The sequence below is a fragment of the Alexandromys fortis genome, unplaced genomic scaffold (assembly GCF_014885135.2).
Source record: "Alexandromys fortis isolate MF-2015 unplaced genomic scaffold, M_Fortis_MF-2015_v1.1 scaffold_37, whole genome shotgun sequence".
Lineage (NCBI taxonomy): Eukaryota > Metazoa > Chordata > Mammalia > Rodentia > Cricetidae > Alexandromys > Alexandromys fortis.
In genome coordinates, this window is record NW_026067914.1 from 6247869 (window position 1) to 6269495 (window position 21627).

Sequence of the window (21627 nt, forward strand, 5' to 3'; positions counted from 1 at the left end):
ACCCCTGGAGAGTGCTTGATCTATCAGGGGCCACAAAAGTATCTGCCACTTCTTGTTCTTAACCATCTTTTCACCCCCTTTTCAGTGAAAATCCCAAGCTTTGCAGTGAGCGGCATGATATGTAGATTCCATCTGGGGATGAATCTTATACAACCTCTCATTCTCTGCACAGAACCAGTTCAACGTTTATGTATCAATTGCCATCTACAGCAAGAAGGGGCATCTCTGATGAGAGTCGATAAATGCATGATCTACGAATATAAGTCATTTGGAGTCATTTTAATACTATGTCCATCTAGCAAACTAATAGTATCATGTTCTCCCCTATGGCCCATAATCTACCTTGTCATAGGTTCTTAGCACCATTAACAGTGCCAAGTATGCGTTCCATCTCATGGAGAAGGCCTTAGATCCAATCAGAAGATGGATCTTATTACTCCCGTTATAATTATGTCACTGTCGCACCCATGGGCATATTTTGTCAGGTTGTAGCTCACAGGGCTTTATATTGGGTGATATTGATGGTTGCTTTTCTCCCTCAGTAGCTTGGAAAACACCTTTCAGCATTAGGAAAGCTAGTGAGTAGAAGTGAAGCTTCTAGGTCAGTGTCAGCTTGGCATCCCATGTTCTATGATTCAAGTTATGTGGTGTCTTCAGAAGGAAGGTCTTAGGATCAAGTTCTGGATGGTGACTGAGAAGCTAGCAATAGCCTGCAATGCTTGGTGGGCTATGGGGCCCCACTGGCAAACCGCTCACAAAGAAGGAAGCACTGTTTCTTCTTCCTTCCTTCCTTCCTTCCTTCCTTCCTTCCTTCCTTCCTTCCTTCTCTCTCTCTCTCTTTCTTTCTTTTGCTAGCATGCGGTGTCTAATTGGGGTATCATTCCTCCATTGTAGGATAATTTCATTAAAACTATAATTATGTGTGTATGTGTATATATATGGATTCTTATTTCATATGTGCTTTTGTATATATATATGTATATATATATGCTTCCACAATAACAGGCTTCCATCTATATATCTTCTTCAAAAGAGCTTTACTTTTAGTTTTCCACCCCCATATTCCATCATCAATTCCACTGTCTTACCTTCTGACCTTCAGTTGTTTGTTTAATAAATGTAACATTATTTTGACCAGCAAAGCTCAAATGCTCTATGATGACAAGGACAAAGCAGAGCACTACACAAATGGAACGTCTCCTCACATTGAGGCATTGACCATAGTGTATATAATAGAGTTGCATATCCCTAGTGATGCTGGGACTTGACCCTGTGGCACATGGCTGACCGAAAAGTGTCCCTGGTTGAATTTGGCTGGGTGAGAGCTGCCCGTTGGCAATGCCAAACGTTGTTAGAAGATTTCTTGAAATTAGATAATGTGGTTTCTACGACTAATAAAGAAAATGTTGTGGATGGATGGAACCAAGTGTGGTAACACACACCCGTAATCCTAGCACTCTAGAGGCTAAGGCAAGAGGATCATGGATCAGGCCACCCTGGGCTACAAAATGTGAACTAATGTCAAATGAGCAAGAACTGAACAGTAGAGATGGTAAGAGGAAAGATTATTATTTTCGGTGGATAATTTTAGAAGTAATCATAATAACAGTAAGAGCTGAAAAAGCATTGTCATTATCTGAACACAGATATATTCATTTTCTATGTTTCAAAGCTTATAATACCAACTAATTATAACAACTACTTTCAGATAATTGATTTTCTATTATGAAACTATTATTAAAATCTATTAATTTACTTTATGCCTACTAATATCTACATTTCATTATTGGTTTAGCTTGTCTATGTTTTATTTTGAGTTAGCTGAGTCTCTATCTCTTAAAATAACAACAGCAAAAAAGAAACCCGGAGAACTTGGATTATTGCTGAATTGAACTATTTAGCCTTGGGCTCCCTTGTGTAATCAATGGCAAAGCCACAAGTCTGATCACTAGAGATTGATCTATGGGGCAAGAAAGCAGAGCAAACCTTATAGTTACTTTGTTAAAACCCTCCAGGGCTCCTATAACTGTGAAACAAATCATGGTCACCATGACAAAAAGCTCTAAGCTGAAACAGATGCCAGGCCTCTTCCAGACATCACGACACAGCTCGCTAAATCTCCAAACACATGTTTTGTTTATCTCATGGTCCCGCAATTGAGAGTTTGTCATTCTGGCTTCATTTCCAAGCATCCCAAGTGCAATAGAACAAATGCTAGCAGGGAAAGGTATTTGAGACCAGAGCAACAGTATAGTGTTGCTATATTGAAAACTTCTGCAAAGGCCTTCTGTAATCTTAAAAGCTATCTGAAGACTTCCATTTGAACCTCCTCTCTTGCCCTAACTGATTGAGTTTGACTTTTCTACAATTGTTGACTGCCACTCCAATTTAAATGACAGCTGCCAAGAGAATATGGTCTTGAGCTGGTGAGACTTTTAGTCTCTGTCTTTAGAAGATAGCGTTATGGTTTAACGTGAGCTGTCATTCATACAGAGCACAGGAGTTCACAGCTAAGCATCATTGGACATCCAAAGAGAACTTGGTAGCAAGGTTTGGCTATTTATCTGCCCACTAAGGCAAACAAGGAGTTACTGAGAAAAAAGAGTTCTCATTGGGATTATAAAATACTGGAAGATCCATGAGAAGCCAAAGCATCCAAAACAATACTGTACTTACAACCACTATTGTAATCAGTAATCCGGAACTATTGGATTCACCTAGAAAAAAATATTAGAGTGAGGTAACCCAGACCCAGAAAGACAAATATAATATACACTCACTCATAAGTGGCTTTTAGACATAAAACAGAAAAACCAGCCTACGGTCCACAACCCCAGAGAACCTAGACAACAAAGAGGACCTTAAGAGAGACATACATGAATCTAAGTAGGAAGGAGGAAAACACAAGATCTCTTGAGAAAATTGGGAGCATGCAGATCACAGGAGAGGGTAGAAAAAGAAAGGAAGGAAGAAGGGGGAGAAGAGAAAAATGTATAGCACAATAAGAAACAAGAAAAAAATATTCACAATAACGTCATTTGAATGCTATTTCTAGTGTGAGCATTGGGAAGCATGGGAATCTTCAGATCAATCTGTGGCTTTGCCATTTGAAAACTATTGCTACCAACTCCAGTTCCTACAGTGAAATTCTTCTCAGTTGTAGATGAGTCAATGAAGTCCTAACTACCTCACATTAGTTTACAAAAGCAAGTTGAGTGAAGTATCAAGATGTGATCTATGATCCTGTACATGCTATAATGTGGGTGGATTGTTTTATATTTCTTTTAATTAGGAATACATGTCTCTGTGTGAGTATGTGCGCAGAAGTGCTGGTGCCAGCAGAGACTTGAGAGGGCGTTAGTTTCCCCTGGAGTTAGAGTTACAGACAGTTGTGAGCCGTCAGACCTGGGAGCTGGGAATCATCTTTGAATCCTCTTAAGAGAAGTATGGGCTTTTGGCCACTGGAACATCTCTGCAGCCCAAGGGTGGAGTTTTAAAAATCAGTATCTTAGTGGAACTCAGAGAAAGCTGGAAGCTCTGGAACTAGCACCTAGAATATGCCTCTCGAATATGGTGTGCCTTCTTATTGGCTTTTGACTATACATTTTCTTTCTCTCCCCTTCCTCCCTCCCCCCCCTCCCTTCACCCTACTGTCTCCCCTCTCTCCCTCTTTCTCCCATGCAATTTTATTTATTAAGCTGACAAACATTGTGTATATGCATTATGCACAATATAATATTTTAAAACATATAAGCACGTGGAATGGATGAATCAGGTGAATTAAGATGTGCTTCACTTCATATTTTACCCATCGTGAGGACACTTAACATCTGTCTGTTCTTCTCGTGATTCTCACATATAATAAATAATGTATTGTTTAATGATCACCGTGTCATGCAGTAGAGCGCTAGAACTTATTCCTCTTACCTAAATTGAGATATGACTCCTTTCACCAACCTATTCATATACCCCTACCTATGTCCCTTTTTGTCTATTTCTACGTTCTATGTTTTCAGAGTCCTCATGTAAGTGAGGTCATGTGTTATTTGTCTTCCTGTGTCTGGCTTAGTCCACTTGACATGATGTCTTTCAGGTTCTTCCATGCTCTCAAAAATGGCAGAATATCCTTCATTTGTTAGTCTGAAAACTGTTTCATTGTTTTCAGAAGCAAAAAAATATTCAAAATTATTATATCCATACATATTAAGTTGATTTCATATCTTGGCTGTTTTGAAAAATCCAGCAGTGTGTTGGGGGAGGAAATGTGGATCTCTGCAGTGTACAGAATTCATACTTTGTGTATATCCTCATAGAGGGATTGCTAGATCAAATAGTTCTGCTTTTATTTATTGAGAAACGTACATATGTTTTTAGTCAAGACTATACTAGCCTACATTTCTACAAACTGTCCAGAAGTTTCTGCCTTACATTCTGACCAATGCCTGTTATCATTTGTCTTTTTGTCAGTAACTGTTCTAACTGGCATGTGGCAATAGGGCGTTATAGTTTTAATTAGCATCCACTTGCTCCTTTCGAAATTCTTTCCCTGTCTCAGTATGTAGCCCAGGTTGGTCTGAAACTCACCTATGTAGCACAGGCTGGCCTCATTTCAAGACCTTCTTTCTGCCTCAGTTGCCCAACTCTGGAACTATAAGTGTGTGTCAAATACCCAACCTTGAGTATTTTTAGTATGCTTATTGGCCATTATGTGTCATTTTTTGAGAAATGCCTATTCGTGGTTTCTTCTTTCCCATTTTTAATTGAGTTCTCTTTTTGCTATCTAGCACAGCTAATTAAAAAGTTTATCTTCCCTTCAATGAATTGCATTTTTACCTTTGCCTCCCCCCGCCAAAAAAAAACCCACTCAAGCGTTTTTCGTGGGTCTACTTTTAGATCTCTGTCTATTGACCCACACAAGCACCCCATCACACTGTCATGGCTGTGAACTGACGTAGTAAACCTTAGAATTGGATTCAATTAATTGTCAGATTTTATGTTTCTATTCTGAGACTTATTTTAACCAATATAAGGACCGTGATTAAGCATGCATATTTTATGATGAGCTTGAATATGTCTAGAAAAGACCCAGCCAAGCATTTAACATGAATTACAATAGAGCTACAAATCAATTTGAGGGGTAGAATCCTCACTAGACTGAACCTTTGAACCCGTAAATGTAGCATCAGTTCTTTTCTTTATGTCTCTAATTTCCTTTATCAGCACTCGGACATTTCCAGAATACAGATTCTGTACATGGCTGTTTCATTTCTGAATACTTCACTATTTTTAAATGATTATAAATTTTAATGTGAAATTTTTAAATGTAATAGGTATTCTCTTAGAGATACCCGCCCCCCCCAAGAAATAGAAGCATATAGTTAAAACTAGACCTGAAAGCAACCTGGTCACAGTTGGTGTTTTGTCTGATAATCAAGCTTTTTGTATAAAGGAAGCAGAGACAAGTCGACTTCCCAGTTAGGGTGATGACTAATGTCTAGCACATCTTTACCAGGAACCTCGAAGCTTCTGAGCTGAGAGACCTTCATCTAGTTCTTCCCATCTCTCAGATTTAATTTCCTTTAATTATAAAATGAACATAATGGTGTTTCATTGCCAGCAATGCTGAGTAGATGCGAGGAAATTAGATGACGCAGTGTGTGAGGACCCAGCAGCCAGCATCACAGCTGCCTTCCCAGCAAAGGAGGCTTCTTGTGGAAGATGTATTCGTTTCTCATGAGAAATGAAAAAATAAAATAAAAAGATGCTTGGAACTGTACTGCCTTAGAATGCATCAGCCCACTAGAAATAAAACTTCAAGTAATGTGAGTCTTTGTTATATTTCCAATTTATTTATTTATTTATTGGTTTTTCGAGACAGGGTTTCTCTGTTGTTTTGGAGCCTGTCCTGGAACTAGCTCTTGTAGACCAGGCTTGTCTCGAATCCAATTTATTTTTAAGGGCTACTTGATGTGGTGACAGTTTCTATCCTGAGGTTCCTCCTTTAGGTCTTTTTAATAATGTCACAGCATGGGTGGGTGACTCTCGGAGCAGAGAGTCAGTCCAAAGGGAATTGGCCTCTGCCAAATATCTTCTAAGCGCCTGGAGCACCATCTCTGAAGTGCTCCTGAGGACTATTGTCTAATACAGTAAGCTGGATCACAGAGAGCCTACTCATGCATGTCTTTTCTCTCCTTTTTCCAGCAAGGATTGAAGATAGTTCATCATGCGGAGAAGACACTGTCCAGCTTCTGCAAGTGGCAGAAAAGCATCAATCCCAAGAGCGACCTCAACCCTGTCCATCACGATGTGGCTGTTCTTATCACCAGGTACCTCAAGTCAATGGAGGCAAAGGAGGGTAACCAGCCAAGAAAGGCTAGTGGCTGAAAGTCTTGTCATCTGTACACTCTCCTGGGATTCTCACTACCCTTTTCTTTTCTTGGTCATTTGTGACAGCAACAGCTGTGGCCTGTGAGCCCCTTGCTGGCTGATACCATGGAGAGGGCGTGTTAGCAAGCTTGTTGATATGGTAAAACTCTCCTTTCTTATAAACTACATCTGTTGGCAAACAAGTCTGTTTTCCTATAATAACAAAGATTTTTGCCTTTAAAGTTGTCTTCTTCGCTCCAAGAAACACATTTTCAAACCCTTGATTGAAGACTTCTATAACCCTCAGCTGGTGGACTTTCTGAACTTTTTATTTCTATTTAGTCTCCCCTTTTCAATTTATAAGACACAATTATCTAGGGACTTAGCTTTTTTTTGTTTTTTTGTTTTTTGTTTTTCGAGACAGGGTTTCTCTGTGGCTTTGGAGCCTATCCAGGCACTAGCTCTGTAGACCAGTCTCAAACTCACAGAGATCCGCCTGCCTCTGCCTCCCGAGTGCTGGGATTAAAGGCGTGCGCCACCATCGCCCGACCGGGACTTAGCTGTTCTAACCCACTCTAGGCTGATGCCTAGGATACAGTGCACACATCCTTCCCTGAGTAAACGAGGTGATGTAAATGTACCTTTCTCCTTTTCACCCTCATGTTTAACATGAGGTACAGTGTAGACGTAGGTCACTTGCCTAGGATTGATTAGGCCCTGGGTTCAGTTCACATCATTGCAAAGATATGATTTTGTGGGGCTGGAGAGATGGCTCAGAGGTTAAGAGCACTGACTGCTTTTCCAGAGATCCCAAGTTCAATTTCCAGCAACCACATGGTGGCTCACAACAATCTGTAATGAGATCTGGTGCCCTCTTTTGGTTTGGAGTCATACATGCAGACAGAACACTGTATACGTAATAAATAAATAAATATTTTTTTTAAAGATATGATTTTGTTGTAAGAACAGATGGATCCTATGGTACTACTTAAAAAAAAAAAAACACCAAAACTTTCAGGATCCAGACTATGAAAAGCTAATGAGCTTTCCTAATCAATCCAAGGCTCTTTGAAATCTGATTTTTTTTTTTACTGGCTGAGTAAATATGTATTGACTTCCTACTATGTTCTTTATAATAAGGGCTCATATAATAAAAGGGTGGGGTTAGTTGTAGCTTATGCAAATTTACAGACATCCAGAAATCTAAGGATGTGTACTAAAAGAGGCCTCTTCTGCTAGGGAGAACCAGAGCCTTTGTGCTTAATGTTCCACATCTGCACAAACCTACTCCACAGGGACTACTGGTCTACCTAAGGTATGGTACATCCTAGGAAACCATTGCTTTAGGTTTATACCAAAAGCTTCTCTTGGAACAGATTTCCATATAACCAGGTTTTAGTACTTTCACTCAAAAGCAGGACTCTGATGATTGAAATTTCAGATGCGGGTAGGACAGACGTATACATCACATGGGATTCATTATCATCCTTTACATTAAGTTAATGCTATCAAAATGATACGGCTGCTCTGATCTTAATGGCCTGTTTTTCACAGGACCCATCACGTACCCAGGACCCTTAGGTTTTTGACCTTAGGACTTGTCATCTAGGGCTTGATAATTCTTTGTTTTGGAAGCTGTTCCTGTAGATAGAGGTAACTATCTACCTTCTAATCTTCACTTATGAGACCAGTACCCCACACGACTTGTAAAACCCCAAACTATTTCCAGACATTATAAAAAGTCCCTTATGAAAGAAGTAAGGTCAAGATCAATTTCCACTCCTCACCCTACTCCAACCCATACTGGAAAATGTTGGTGTGAGATAAAGAAGAGATGAAGAGGAAATGAATGGTGAAACTAAACACTGCGACTGCGGAGCTTTTCCCAGACCCACATTGGCAGTGCCCGGTAGAATTGCTCTTGTGGAGCAGAGATGTGTGAGAATAGACTACACTCGTGTTCCCCTTGTGCAGCCTTCTGAGGCATAGTTTCTTGTGTGTGTCTTCAGGATCTGAGAGAGATAAAGCCAGCCTCCTTTTGAAATCCAAAATTCCTTGTCTCAGAGAATTATATTCCTGCAATTCCTTTGCTGTCTCCCCTTTCTTGCTCTTTGATGCTGTTAGTAGGTACCTTCTTGCGTATCTGACCATTTGTTAATAAAGAAATCAGACACATGTAAATGCCATAATCAAACTGAAAGGGTTAATAAATTAGCAACGGGTGTCATACCTTTCCCCCAGCAAGTCCCTGAAGAACTGTACTTTTAGACTAAGTATTAAAACATGCATCCTGCAGTCAAGGCTGGGATGTATCTGGCTGGAGACTGTATGATCTAACTCTCAGCCCTCCAACAGCGGCCAACAGTCAACATATGATTCACGTTTACGTTGCTTACGAAAGGGGGCTGTTTCTCACACCCCCTAGCCCTACCCATTGCCTCTGGGAGAACTGAACTCACAGTTTCTCCAGGTGTGGTTCCTTTCCATTTCCCAAAGGACACAGAAAGCAAGCAACCGTTTGTTGCTGCAGATGAGGCCCACACAAACCTTTGCAGCTGAAGTCTGGAATCACTACCAGCGCTTGTGCTAACCAAAAGTTCCTCTTGTGCTTGAAGAAAGTCTAGTGACTAATTAATGACTCTGAAAACTCTTGTCAACGATTGAAATAATCTCTCAGGATATGAAGGCATGCTTTTGTTTGAAAAGCTGCAGTGTTTTCTGAGATTCTTTGAGGCTTTCCTTCCCTTTTTTCTAGCTAATTTCTGATGAAAAGGGGAGATGAGATGCCACAGTGTGCATGGGTTATGCACACACACAGTATTCATGTGTAAGTTTTATTAGTGTAGTCTGACTAGATAGATAATTGATTTAATCTCTGTGGGATAGTGAGAGAAACTGCATTTTTCATAAGACAAAACAAACAAACAAGCCCCAGCTGAGTTTTGAAAACAGAGCTCAGAAAACCCAAAAGGGGGTTTTATGTCTAAAAAGAAAACTGCTAATCACCTCTTCCTTATTCAATGTTTAACTTTTATTTCCAGTGCACTATTTTGTTAGCCTAATCTTACTTGTCCCCTGAGATGATGTGCAAAAACCATTCAAAATAAAATGCTTTAAATTCTCCCAACATTGTAAAGTTTGGGAAATTGAATTAATTAAGAGATAAGATCAGAATGGGTCCAATGGATTCAAAGTCCTGTTCTCACGTGAGCTTTATTGTAAAATATGCTTTGAAGATATCAACCATAGTAGTGTCTACTGAAATCGTTTTGCAGGAAGCTTGCTCAAGCATTTCTTTAGGTGTTTAAGCATCTCTGGTCTCTCCTTTCAGAAAGGACATCTGTGCTGGTGTCAACCGCCCTTGTGAGACTCTGGGGCTGTCTCAACTGTCAGGAATGTGCCAGCCTCACAGGAGCTGCAACATCAATGAAGATTCTGGCCTACCCCTGGCTTTCACCATTGCCCATGAGCTCGGGCACAGGTAAAGAGTTAAAGCCGCAGAGATGCGCTTGCCATGGTCATGTATCCCTAGCACTGAAGGGAATGGAAAGCAGTTAAAACTGAGTATCACAAGATTCCGTTTGCCCGTGGCACAGGCTCACCTCCTGACCTCTGTGACTTCATCTGAGAAGCAGAGAGAGAATGCCGTATTTCCCAACCTTCATCTACTCTGCCTGCACCACTTATAACAATTATATATATTAGAGTCAGTGAGACTTGCTTCAAAAGGCAATGTTTATTTGTTTCTTTGTTTGGGTTTTGTTTAAGACACAATCTCCCATGCTGGCCTGAAACTCATAATGTAGCTCAGGCCAGCCTTTAATTCATTACAATTCTGCCACCTCAACCTCCCAACTGCTAGGATTATAGGTATGAGTCTCTATGTTCATCTTGAAATGGTAATATTTTTTAAGCTTAGTAATATCACTTCCCTTTATTGGTTAAAGGCCCTTTGACAACAAATGGAGGTCCCTGCATAATTCCACACTGACAGCCATGTCCAATTACGAAGGATCAAACAATACTTAGGGATGATATGCTGTGATGTTAATCTTCATTGTCAACATGATTGGATGTAAAATCACCATGGTATCATATCTCTGGGTGTGTCAGTGAGATGTTTCCAGAGGTTTCATTCAAGAGGGAAGACCCACTGAGTCTTACAATCCCATAGTCTTTGTGACTGAATGAGAAGGATAAAGTGAGATGAATCCCAACATCCATTTATCTCCATGCCCTGGATGCAGATATAAGTGACCAGATGCCTGATGCTCCAGCAACCATGCCTTGCCCACCATGATAGTCAAGCTATGACTCAAAATAAACCCCTTGCCTTCCAAGTATTCCCGTCAGCTATCTTGCCATGGTAATGAGTAAAATCATTATAACGATGCACAGCCTTTCCTAATCACCTTACCCGCAGTGGAGCAGGGGAGGGTAATAATGCAGTGATGCCCCTGCCTCAGGCTCCTGTCCCTTTGATCTTTCTGGTAGGATGACCTGTTCCCTCATGAACCAGGTAAATCCCCTTTTCTTTGACTTGTTTCTGTCAGGGCATTTTATTACAGCAACAGAAAAGAAAGTGAGACAGACAGGCAGGCATGCCCTAAGGATGGCTTATTGCTAATGTTTTCTTCCAGGTAAGATGAAACTTCTTGAAAAACATCTTAATGGACAACTTTAGAATCTGATCTGTAGCGGGCTTTCTTTTAGGCCGCTAACTGGCTCCCAAATCGTGACACAGACACTTGTTATTAGTTTCGAGTGCTTTCTTGGTTCTCTTGGATTTGCTTATACTGGACTTGCTTCAAAGAGAAGACAGGTGTCCTGGGACATGCTTTGCTCTTCTGACTTCAGAGTGCAGGGAGCCAGGCTGAGCACGCTCGGCTTTCTGCCAAGCAGAGGCTTGTTTTAATTCTCCATATGGCTGCCGTGGTTATGTAGCTGAGGTTAAGGGCATGGCTATAGTCGTCCCTGAACCTCTGAGTCCAAAATTAGCTATGTCCTTCCAACTTCAAAGTCTCCCTTCATAAATAGCCCCCTTCGGAACAAAAGTGGCTTCCTGTGGGTTTTAATCATGGTGGCGAACCTGTGAGTTTCTCCTGTTTAAATGCCTGCCTGCTTTCTGTTCCTGTGTTTTGTGTCAGCTTTGGCATCCAGCATGATGGAAAAGAAAATGACTGTGAGCCTGTGGGCAGGCACCCACACATCATGTCCCAGCAAATTCAGTACGATCCCACCCCACTGACATGGTCAAAATGCAGCAAAGACTACATCACGCGCTTCCTGGAGTAAGTGCAGCTCCGCTCCGGGCAGCCTCACCGGGCTCTCTTAAGATGGAAGTTGTAATGAGTTTTCCATAGAGGAGTTAATGCCTGGGAAAGACTTGGTTTCACTTTCCAGTCCTCAGTATCACAGTGGCACCACAGGAGTGGATGCCCCTTCTGCTTTCTGACTAAGTCCCCTATCTACAGGCAAGTGAGCAACCTGATTCTTCCTTGTTGATATTGTCCCAAGCTGTGTGCGTGTGTGTGTGTGTGTGTGTGTGTGTGTGTGTACGTATATACGAAGAAGGAAAGGGCCATAAGGAGGAGGAGGTTGCTTTGGGTCATAGTCTTTAGCCCCTAACTAGAACAAATACAATTTGTATTTCCTAGATAACAACCAAACATATTCTGTCAGATGGGATTTGCGCTTCCTTTGATTAACTTTCTTCTAAGGCCCATGGAGTTCTCTTGCTTATAAGGCTGTCAGGAAGGACAAGGAATGAATCATTGTGATGAAAATGTCTATTGGATGACTGGAAAGAGTTGCGAGCAGTTGCTCTGTTGTTTGTTGACTTGTTTGCAGCCGGGGCAGGGGATTCTGTCTTGATGATGTTCCCAAGAAGAAAGGCTTGAAGTCCAATGTCATTGCTCCTGGAGTGATCTATGATGTCCACCACCAGTGCCAGCTCCAATATGGCCCAAATGCTACATTCTGCCAGGAAGTGGAAGTAAGCGCTTGGTTTCCTGGTGCTCTGGTGGGAGGGGGCAGGGTTTGAGATCCACAGCATTGTGAAGGAGGCACCAGAAAAAGCTTGGAAACGTCAGGCCTGAGCCCAGAAATGAAAGCTTGCTTTTAAATATAGTCATGTGTATGTAAACCAGACACTTACAATGGGGATCACTGACATTCTCAGACCCAACTTTCTTGGAGCTCTATGGAACCCAGAGTCCTATACAACTTGAAGGCAGTTCCATGGCGATTTCCAGAATTCGCAGCATTTAACCCCCATAAACTCCATAGCTGTCAGCCTAATCCTTAAAAATGGCCACTTTCCTAAATGTCCCCTTGGTTGAAGAATGTCCTAAGATCACAACATAGGAATAAGACTCATCCCCAGTCAATCTTCTTCTCTGTTATTTTTCAGGTCTTGACGTTGTGCCCTTAAATAATTAACATCTCAGTCCTGCCTTCTCCATTACCTCTGATGGTCTCCTCTTGATACTGTAGATACCAACCCTGTCTATCTCCTATTCAAAGTGCTATTGCCATTATTTTGAAAGCACAAATATAACCGTGCTTCTATTCTGTTCTTGGAGTCACCACTAGCCACTGGGTACAATCCCAACTCCTTGTTCACATTCTTTTATAATTTGGACTCAGCTGACCCTACAGTTTTGAAATACTTTAATTATATTAGATAGATGATAGATTGATAGACAGACAGACAGACAGACACCTCCTGTCTGAATTATAGCTGGCAAAAATTTTCTCCCATTCTGCATGTTTCTTCTTTGCTTTGCTCATAGCTTCTTTTGCCATGGAGAAACTTTTTAACTTTATGTTCTTGGTACCTGTAAGTTTCTTACCTTCTAAGTTAGTAGGGTTTTTTTTTCCAGATATGCTTCCATGCAGCAATTTTCACGTTTGTTTTCCAGAATGTTTGCCAGACACTGTGGTGCTCTGTGAAAGGCATCTGCCGCTCGAAGCTGGATGCAGCTGCAGACGGGACGCGCTGTGGTGAAAAGAAGGTGATGTGTCATTGGCCCGAGGAAGAAAGGTGGGAGGGCAGCTGTCCTGGAGTTCTCAGAATGAGGTGGGAAGAAGGCCCTGGAGGGCATGAGGGGCACCCAGTGTCACTCACACAGTCAGACCAGACACAGAAGGCTCTAGAGGGCGTGAGGAGGACCCAGTGTCTCTCACAGAGCCAGAACACAGAAGGCTCTAGAGGGCGTGAGGAGCATCCAGTGTCTCTCACAGAGACAGAACAGACATGGGAAAGGATTCCACTTCTGTCGCTCTTTCCAGCCTTTGCTGGGACCCAGTGGTCTGTGAGAAAGGGCTGAGCACAGTTCTAAAGTTGACTTTTAGAGCATTGGCTCCATCTTCCCCTTGATAAACATATGTGGAGTTTCTGGTCTCTTCTGAGCTTGCTACTAACTTTAGTTTTTGATATTTCTCCCTCAGATTGAAGACTGGGAAGCATAGGGGAGTTGCTTCTTCTTTTCATAAACATCAGATTGGGGTCGTTAATAATCTCTTCTCATTGTCTGGCATGACTGATTGTCCTAGAGTTCTGCCCACTTTCTGAAGCAGAAAAGTCCTACAGCCACAACTCAGTCAGTAGATCTCTTCCAGACTGCCCAAGGGGATGGTGAACTACTAAGCAAGTAGGCTTATTGTGGATCTGTGGCTTAGGAGTTTAGTGGATGTCTTGATATAGCTTGAGCTTAGTATCCTCCATCTCTGAGTTTATAGACACAGTATAAAACTGATACTAGAAGCTAAGCTTATCTGAGGAAGCTCTGTGAGCCCTTTTCTGTGTGACTCCTGACATCCTTTGGCTTAGAAAGAATCAGGTTTAGACTTACAAATTCTTTGGCCTGCTTGCTATGGAATCTTCCTGACATATGTGTCCCCACCCCCTCACATCTCTTTGCAGTGGTGTATGGCTGGAAAGTGTATCACGGTGGGGAAGAATCCAGAGAGCATCCCTGGAGGCTGGGGACGCTGGTCATCCTGGTCCCACTGCTCCAGGACCTGCGGGGCAGGAGCACAGAGTGCAGAGAGGCTCTGCAACAACCCCGAGTAAGGCCTGGCGTGAACACTTGCTCTCCTCACTTCTGGATGTGCTGGGAGGCTATTCTCGAATGGCACGACACCATTCTTGAAAGTGTCTGGAGAAAACTAGACGAATTCCCAAAGACAGAAAGACCTAGATAATTCCCAAAGACAGAAAGACCCAGAGATTCACACACATGAAACAAAGCACTTCTGTTTTGATAGGTTTTGACTTGACTTCTGAGTCTCAAAACACAAGTAATTTTATTCCATCACTTGAGTGAAAGAAAACAAACTTCTTTTAAATATATACACAATTTTCTTTTAAACATGTTATCTATGTGGAAGTCTCCAGGAGCTTATGCAATTATATCCTTTCAGATAACTTACACTCTCTTCATAAGTAATAGATTCATTAAACTCAGTTTTGTTGATATGATTATAGGTAGCTTTCAATCACAAAGAATATACAATTACATCAAAGTGTTCATCCCTCATGTAAGTAATAAAATGGGCACACATATTTCTGAAGTTAATTATTACTAATATTCTAACAACATATTTCTATTCATTTTAGGATTCCATAATGACCTATAAAGAATTTCATAATTCACTTTAATTTTTAATCTAATTTTTCAATGTTACTATGTGTGTATAAGTTAAGTTTAAATTGTCATGCTTTTTAAATAATATTGCATTCTTGATTTCATTATTTCCTCATATACAAGTTTCTTTTCTTTTTTTTTTAAAGATTTATTTATTTATTATGTACACAGTGTTCAGCCTCCATGCCTGCAGGCCAGAAGAGGGCACCAGATCTCATTATAGATGGCTGTGAGCCACCATGTGGTTGCTGGGAATTGAACTCAGGACCTCTGGAAGAGCAGTCAGTGCTCTTAACCTCTGAGCCATCTCTCCAGCCCCATATACAAGTTTCTAAGTATATGTTTTTTTAAGGATGCATTTGCTCCTTCCTAGAAGTGGAAACTAGACTATGCTTCTTTTTCCTAGATTTGCCTTATTGCAGAATAAGAGCCATGTATTTTTTAAAGCAAGTGATAAAAGTGGTTACAAAGCCTCTCGGTATCTAAGTTCCAAATCTTAATCTTCTCCTTTTCTTAATTAACATAATACTGTTTGTAAACTGTATATTGACATGTGCTACATATACATACAATTTGTTATATATAAAGTGTGGGTTTTTGCAAACGACAAATAAGTATTTTATTTTTGTTTTATTTTTTCATTCAAAACTTTACACTTCCTCCACTCCTCCCATTCTTCTCCTGCTCCCCCACTCACCCGACTCCCTTCCCCTCCCTCCTTAAGAGAGGGCAGGAAACCCTGCCCTGTGGGAAGTCCAAGGCCCTCCCCCCTATATTCAGGCCTAGGAAGCTGTGCATCCAAATAGACTAGGGTCCCTAAAAGCCAGTACATGCAGTAGAAACAAGTCCCAGTGCCTTTATCAATGGCTTCTTAGTCAGCTCCCATTGTCAGCCACATTCAGAGAGTCTGGTTTGATCACATGCTCATTCAGACCTGGTCCAGCTGGATTTGGTGAGCTCCCATTAGAACAGGCACACTGCCTCAGTGGGTGCACCAACCACTCGCAGTCCTGACTTCCTTGCTCATCTTCTCCCTCCTTCTACTCTTCAACTGGACCTTGGGAGCTCAGTCCGTTGCTCTGATGAGTGTCTCTGTTTCTATCTCCATTTGTCACTGGATGAAGATTCTATGGTGATATTTGAGATAATCATCAGTGTGATCATGGGGCAAGGACAGTTCAGGCACCCTCTCCTCTGCTGCCCAAGGAACTAGCTCGGGACATCCCCGTGGACACCTGGGATCCCCTCTAGAGCAGGGAAGAAGATATCTACATTAAGGAAGCCATTTTAGGGTTGGCTAAAGTGTGTTTTTTTCAGAGGATTAGATTTTAATATCTGTAGTTTAATATATTACCTATTATATAATAAATTACAAATAAGTGGTACTTGTGAGGTCATCACTTACAAATGTAAGGATTTACTTGAGGAATTAACAATGCAATTGTGTTAAAATATTGCCTCTCGATAAAACTCCATTACTTCAAAAGTTCAACAGCAGGACTGTCATATACAGTACTTTATTTCTAGTCAAAATACTTGTCAGGTTGGTCAGAGGTGTGCCTTTAGAGACAAGAAATAGAGGCAATTTTCTCTGAGATTTGTATGGATTCAGCCACCACATCTTCCTTAGGAAGATGTTTAGCAACACATGCTCTTCAGAGAAGGTATATGGCCTAGCTGAGGCACCGCAAAATGATCCCCAGCCCAGAGTTAGAAGACAATGTTTTCTCACGCCCATCACCAAGGCTGCACTTCTGATGACACCTGACCCCATAACTCATTTTCTTGATTTTCTTGAGACCTCTGTCAATGGGAATAGGTTGTATAAAGGCCTCTGTGATTCCTGTCACAGAGTATATGAGCCAACTAGACCCATTTATGCTGTAAGGCTGTAGCTTTCTTTGATCACAATTGATATGCAATGGTCTAAAAACTTTATTTTTCCCTGGGTTCTTTTCCTGCCCTTATTTATCTTCACTGGTCAAGTCAGATCATTACAGGGACAGTGAAATACTGGCACAGTTTGGCTCCTAAGGGGCTCTTCTTGGTAATACTTGTCAGTTGGAAATGAGAAAGACAGGTGCCAAGTCACAGAGTCCCTGTTAATGAATGGAGACTTGCGTGACCTCAGAACTCAAGGACAATTCGTGTTACCTCCTCAAGGAAGAGAAGGAAAAAGAGTCTGCCCTGTGAGCTACCCGAGCTCAGCTCGCACTAAGAAAGATGGGGAATGGGGAGTAGACTAAGTCTCACGGCTTTCACAGAGAAGAAGAACACAACTAGACTAGGGGGATTGTTTCTTGGGGCTGCAAATCGGCTGAGAAAGCAGATGGCTAAGAACTCAGGCTGCAGCTCATAACACATGTAATTGGAAGGTTTTATCTGTTTCTTCAGGTCAGAAACTGACATGGCTTGACAAGGAACAGTCATGGCTAGGTGGCCAAGGATTTTAACAGGAAACTGTGGGCTTCTCAGGAAACTTAAAGAACAGCTTATCTATTTTATCTGTAGACCAAAGTTTGGCGGGAAATACTGCACTGGGGAAAGAAAACGCTATCGCTTATGCAACGTCCGTCCCTGCCGCTCAGATACTCCGACTTTCCGGCAGATGCAGTGCAGTGAATTTGACACTGTTCCCTACAAAAACGCATTCTATCGCTGGTTCCCAGTGTTTAATCAAGGTAAGGGGCCTTCAACATGAATCTCAGGTCTGGAGTTTCTCAGAAGCTCTACAACGGTCATCCGGGGTTCTTAATTGTAGAAGACAATTATATTATCTGGCTCAAGCTGACCTCTAAATGTTGAAGGCCAAGTATGCCCTATTCTTCCCCGTAGGAGATGAAAGTGATGTCCTTCAAACATAGCACCTAGCTTGCATAAATGAGACATGAATTTAGAATACTCATTGCTTGTTGGTGGTCCCATGGAACGGAATGTGATTTCGGTAGATATTCAGGACAGATGGGGCAGGAATAATTTCAATGCAGCTGATGAGTTTTGGTATAATAGGTCTTTCTGTGAAGGACAGAAAAAGTAAGGCATTGAAAAAAGTCATTTCATATGGAGAACAGTTCAAAAAAGTCAAGATCATAAAAATGCCTTCATCAGAAATGAATATTGGGCCTGAGATCAACATTCCATGTGTAAAGCATAGCACAAGAAGATTCAAAAGTAAAATCAAAGATCTCAAGGATGCGCGTCAAGGGATGGAAATTTGACTAAGATGTAAGTAAGAATGTAACTACCGCGTTGACCACACTGTCAGATATAGCTCTACATTCTTTCCTGAGCATGAAGTCAGCAATCCTTCATCTATGTTAGTCGTTATTACTTGAATGAGGAATAAAACAAGAAAGTTCTCCCTTACTTAAGGCTATTTGAGGCAAGGGAATAAAAAGAATAGCTAATCTAACTTTCCTATGATGATTAGATTCCTGAAATTCCAATGTGCTGAGAGTTGTGAGGAGCCACAGATGCAAGGATCTCCCAGTTGGCTTCTAGCACAATTCTACTCAACAGCTCTAGTCAAAAGCTCTTCAGAGCTTTGCCCATATTGAGTCTCCAAAGCATCTTGTTAGCTATCATTTTTCCTTGTCCCCAGTTCTTGCTTTATGGGAGTGAAGCAATCAGGTATTGGTGCAATCAAAACATTCACTTTTAGGAAAACAAATGTGTATCCTCACGGGCTCCCAAACAAGTAATGAGAAAGAAACATTTAGTCAGTTCCATCTGTGTCTATGTCCTGCATATTTTGTTGAAAGTGTTGGGGCCACTGAATTTATGCACTGAATGAGTAGCCTTCTAAGACTAACAAACGAAAACAGGTCCCTTGGTCTTATGGGTGCTCATTTTGCATCCCATACCCTTCCCAAGGGGGCAGAATTGGACTTGAGTGTATTGAATGCTGATAGTTCAAATAGCTTGACTTGACATAAAAAGAGTTGATTCAATTTGGCTTTTCATTGATTTATAAGCAATTGTCACGTACCTACTTTTTGCTTAGTATGGCTGTGGGTACTAAAGAAATGAGGGTCATAAGAGCAAGCAAAGCTTTTGTATGCTTTGGAGTGACTGGTTTGCATTTATCACTGGAATTGAATATGATGGCTGAGCTGTTTATCTGTGATGGAAGCATCAATCCAACAGCCTAGTGTTTTCCCCACATCTGAACAGCTGCTCACAAAATGCATCAAAACTTTTCCTCGTCTTAAATATTTTTATCCTTCATTTCAAATTTTATGTTTCTACTCTAATGGTCACTTCTTAAGATTATTAACCCCGAAGGCCGAGCCATCCTGTTTTAGCAGGATCAAAAACACAACCTTTGACTCAGTAATTACATCTAGTTACGTGAGCTTTTTTGGGAGAGCAGATGAATCACACAGTGCGAGGGTAAGATTCATCTATTAAAAACAAGTTTTATTTCATTTTTGCATTTTTGTACCTAACGCTCACTGTTAGGATCACAGACAAAAAGTATTCAGTGACTGCATTTCTGCAGAACTGAAAGCACAAACTCTGACTCGGTAAATTCCCTCAGCCACACAAGCTTGCTGGAAAGGTTAATCAGGCAGTTTGAGGGCAAGAGTTCACCTGCAAATTGATTTTAGTGCTTTCACTTAGCCAAATTACAAGTGCTATTGAAAGTTAGAGGGAAAACATCACATGTCCGAGACGAAAGGATGCAGCAGGGCAGGTGAAGAGATGTGAGACAATGAATTCAGCACGAGAGGTTTTAGACTCTGTGGCCCACATCTGAGTCGGTGAATCTCTGGTCCACATGAGGACTGGTGAGAATGGAAACCATCCATTGCCACCCTTGCCTCCTTACGTAGAACCCCTTGTGACAAGATGGATACCTACAGACTCACTCAAAGTACCATGAAAGAGAGGCTGGAGAAGTGGGGCCAGGACACATGCAGGACTTTTGACTCAGCATTATAAACTGTTCAAGGGACACTAAACATTCCGTTTTCATTGCCTTCTTCAATCAGGGTTCTCCCTGGTCTAAAGCATAAATAAACTCTGAAGGGATAAAAGCAGTTGGTCTAGTGGACGTAGAAGTGGGGGTTATAATGGGGGTATAGTAGGGGTAAGAGGGTAGTTGAGGCAAGAGGAGAGGGAAATCTACTAAGATAAGACACACTTTGAAATGACTTTGAAAATGTCATAATGTTATGTAATGTATTATATACTAATTTTAAAGATAAATTAAAAACAGTGGTTGATATCCATACTGCCTGCTATTGTTTTTGCCATAGATGTCTAAGGATATTTGAAGCATTTATCTAATTGTTCCTTACCAATAAAATAATCAGGAGTCAAATATTGGGATAAGAACCTGAAAGATCAGAGAAGCAGGAGAGTAGCCACCAGTGACTTCCTACCTCTTCTAATCTTCCTCCAAAAAGACTGAGATTCTCTCTCAGACCCGCCTTATTCCTTTCTGTCTCCTATCCGTCCACAGTCCTCCATACCCCTAAGTCAATTTTGCTCAACTAGTGGCTAGCTCACCCTCTGACTCAAAGCAAGCTTTATTTTCAGAATAAACTCAAACTATCACTCAACAGATATTTCTGAGGCTAGCAAACCACACACTTACATTCAACAGACATTTCTGTGTTTTGTGTGTGCAGCATACTTCATGTATGTTTGCATGGTCTAACATTAAAGGGTGTGTCAATCCTATACTGGGAAGACAGAGCAGAGGGGAGTTTTGAAATAAAGACCTCTCATCATGGAAATATGTTGTGATAACCATGAAATAAAGGAGAGTATTCAATTTCTATTGTTTCAGAGCTGAGGCATTGCTGTGGAAAGGATTATATGTGTTTTATAAACTGTAAATGTTCCCAATCGAATGGAAGAAAAATGCACTCTCATTATACCATTGCACTCAATCTGTTCCCAGGAAGTAATCATTGTTAATAGCACATTCTTTGTTTGCACAAGAATAGATTGTCCTTGTCGATTTTGAAGCTTTCTTGATTCCCTAAGTGTAGATCATATTCCTCTCAGTTAATTGCATAGCTTCCCATTACAGAAATTGAACTTAGTTGATGTGTGCGTTTGTCTTTGGATAAGCATTCCACTGCTGTGCAAATCCTCTTGACTTCTCTCACTAAGGATAATAGTTATTTTTATTACAGCCTGAGCTAATATGGTCTCATGATTAAAATGACATTCCATGTTGATCCATACAGAATATTTTCACAAATAATACTGATAATGCATGTAGTTGGCAAATATAAATCAGACGTCTTTTGCAATAGTTATGTTCAATAGTAATCACTCTGGGAGAGGTTAATGTGTCAATGCTTACAACACCGTCTTTCAAAGAATTCCCCCTGTGCAGCTTAAACTCTTAAAACTTTGAGCTGGGAATAAAATTTGGGCCCCAATATCTCAAACTCTGGGCTGGGTGAAGGAGAATCTTCAATCCTGAACTTCTTTCCATATCTTACTGAGCATATATTCCTTCCCAGCCTCTACTGGCTTTAGTAGCTAATCAACATATACTAGACCTGAATGTCCCTAAGGACGTGGCTGTTGAGGACACTTCAAATCCACAGCCTTAGAGCTGCAGACAGAGGACCTCTGTAGTTAAGAC

At 41.1% G+C, this 21627-nt stretch overlaps 1 protein-coding gene across 3 annotated transcripts in view; it reads left to right on the forward strand.

Moving 5' to 3' along the window:
- The window catches only part of Adamts12 (ADAM metallopeptidase with thrombospondin type 1 motif 12), a 220100-nt gene that overhangs the window by 123232 nt on the left and 75241 nt on the right, over positions 1-21627 (forward strand). For all 3 annotated transcript variants that reach the window (XR_007591168.1, XM_050139036.1, XM_050139037.1), the window contains exons 6-12: positions 6202-6326; positions 9698-9847; positions 11514-11657; positions 12217-12361; positions 13290-13382; positions 14294-14439; positions 17529-17698. Coding sequence is in view for 2 of the 3 variants with exons in the window: in XM_050139036.1 (XP_049994993.1) it covers positions 6202-6326; positions 9698-9847; positions 11514-11657; positions 12217-12361; positions 13290-13382; positions 14294-14439; positions 17529-17698 (973 nt within the window). In the remaining variant the exon portion in view is untranslated. The remainder of the gene's footprint in view (positions 1-6201; positions 6327-9697; positions 9848-11513; positions 11658-12216; positions 12362-13289; positions 13383-14293; positions 14440-17528; positions 17699-21627) is intronic.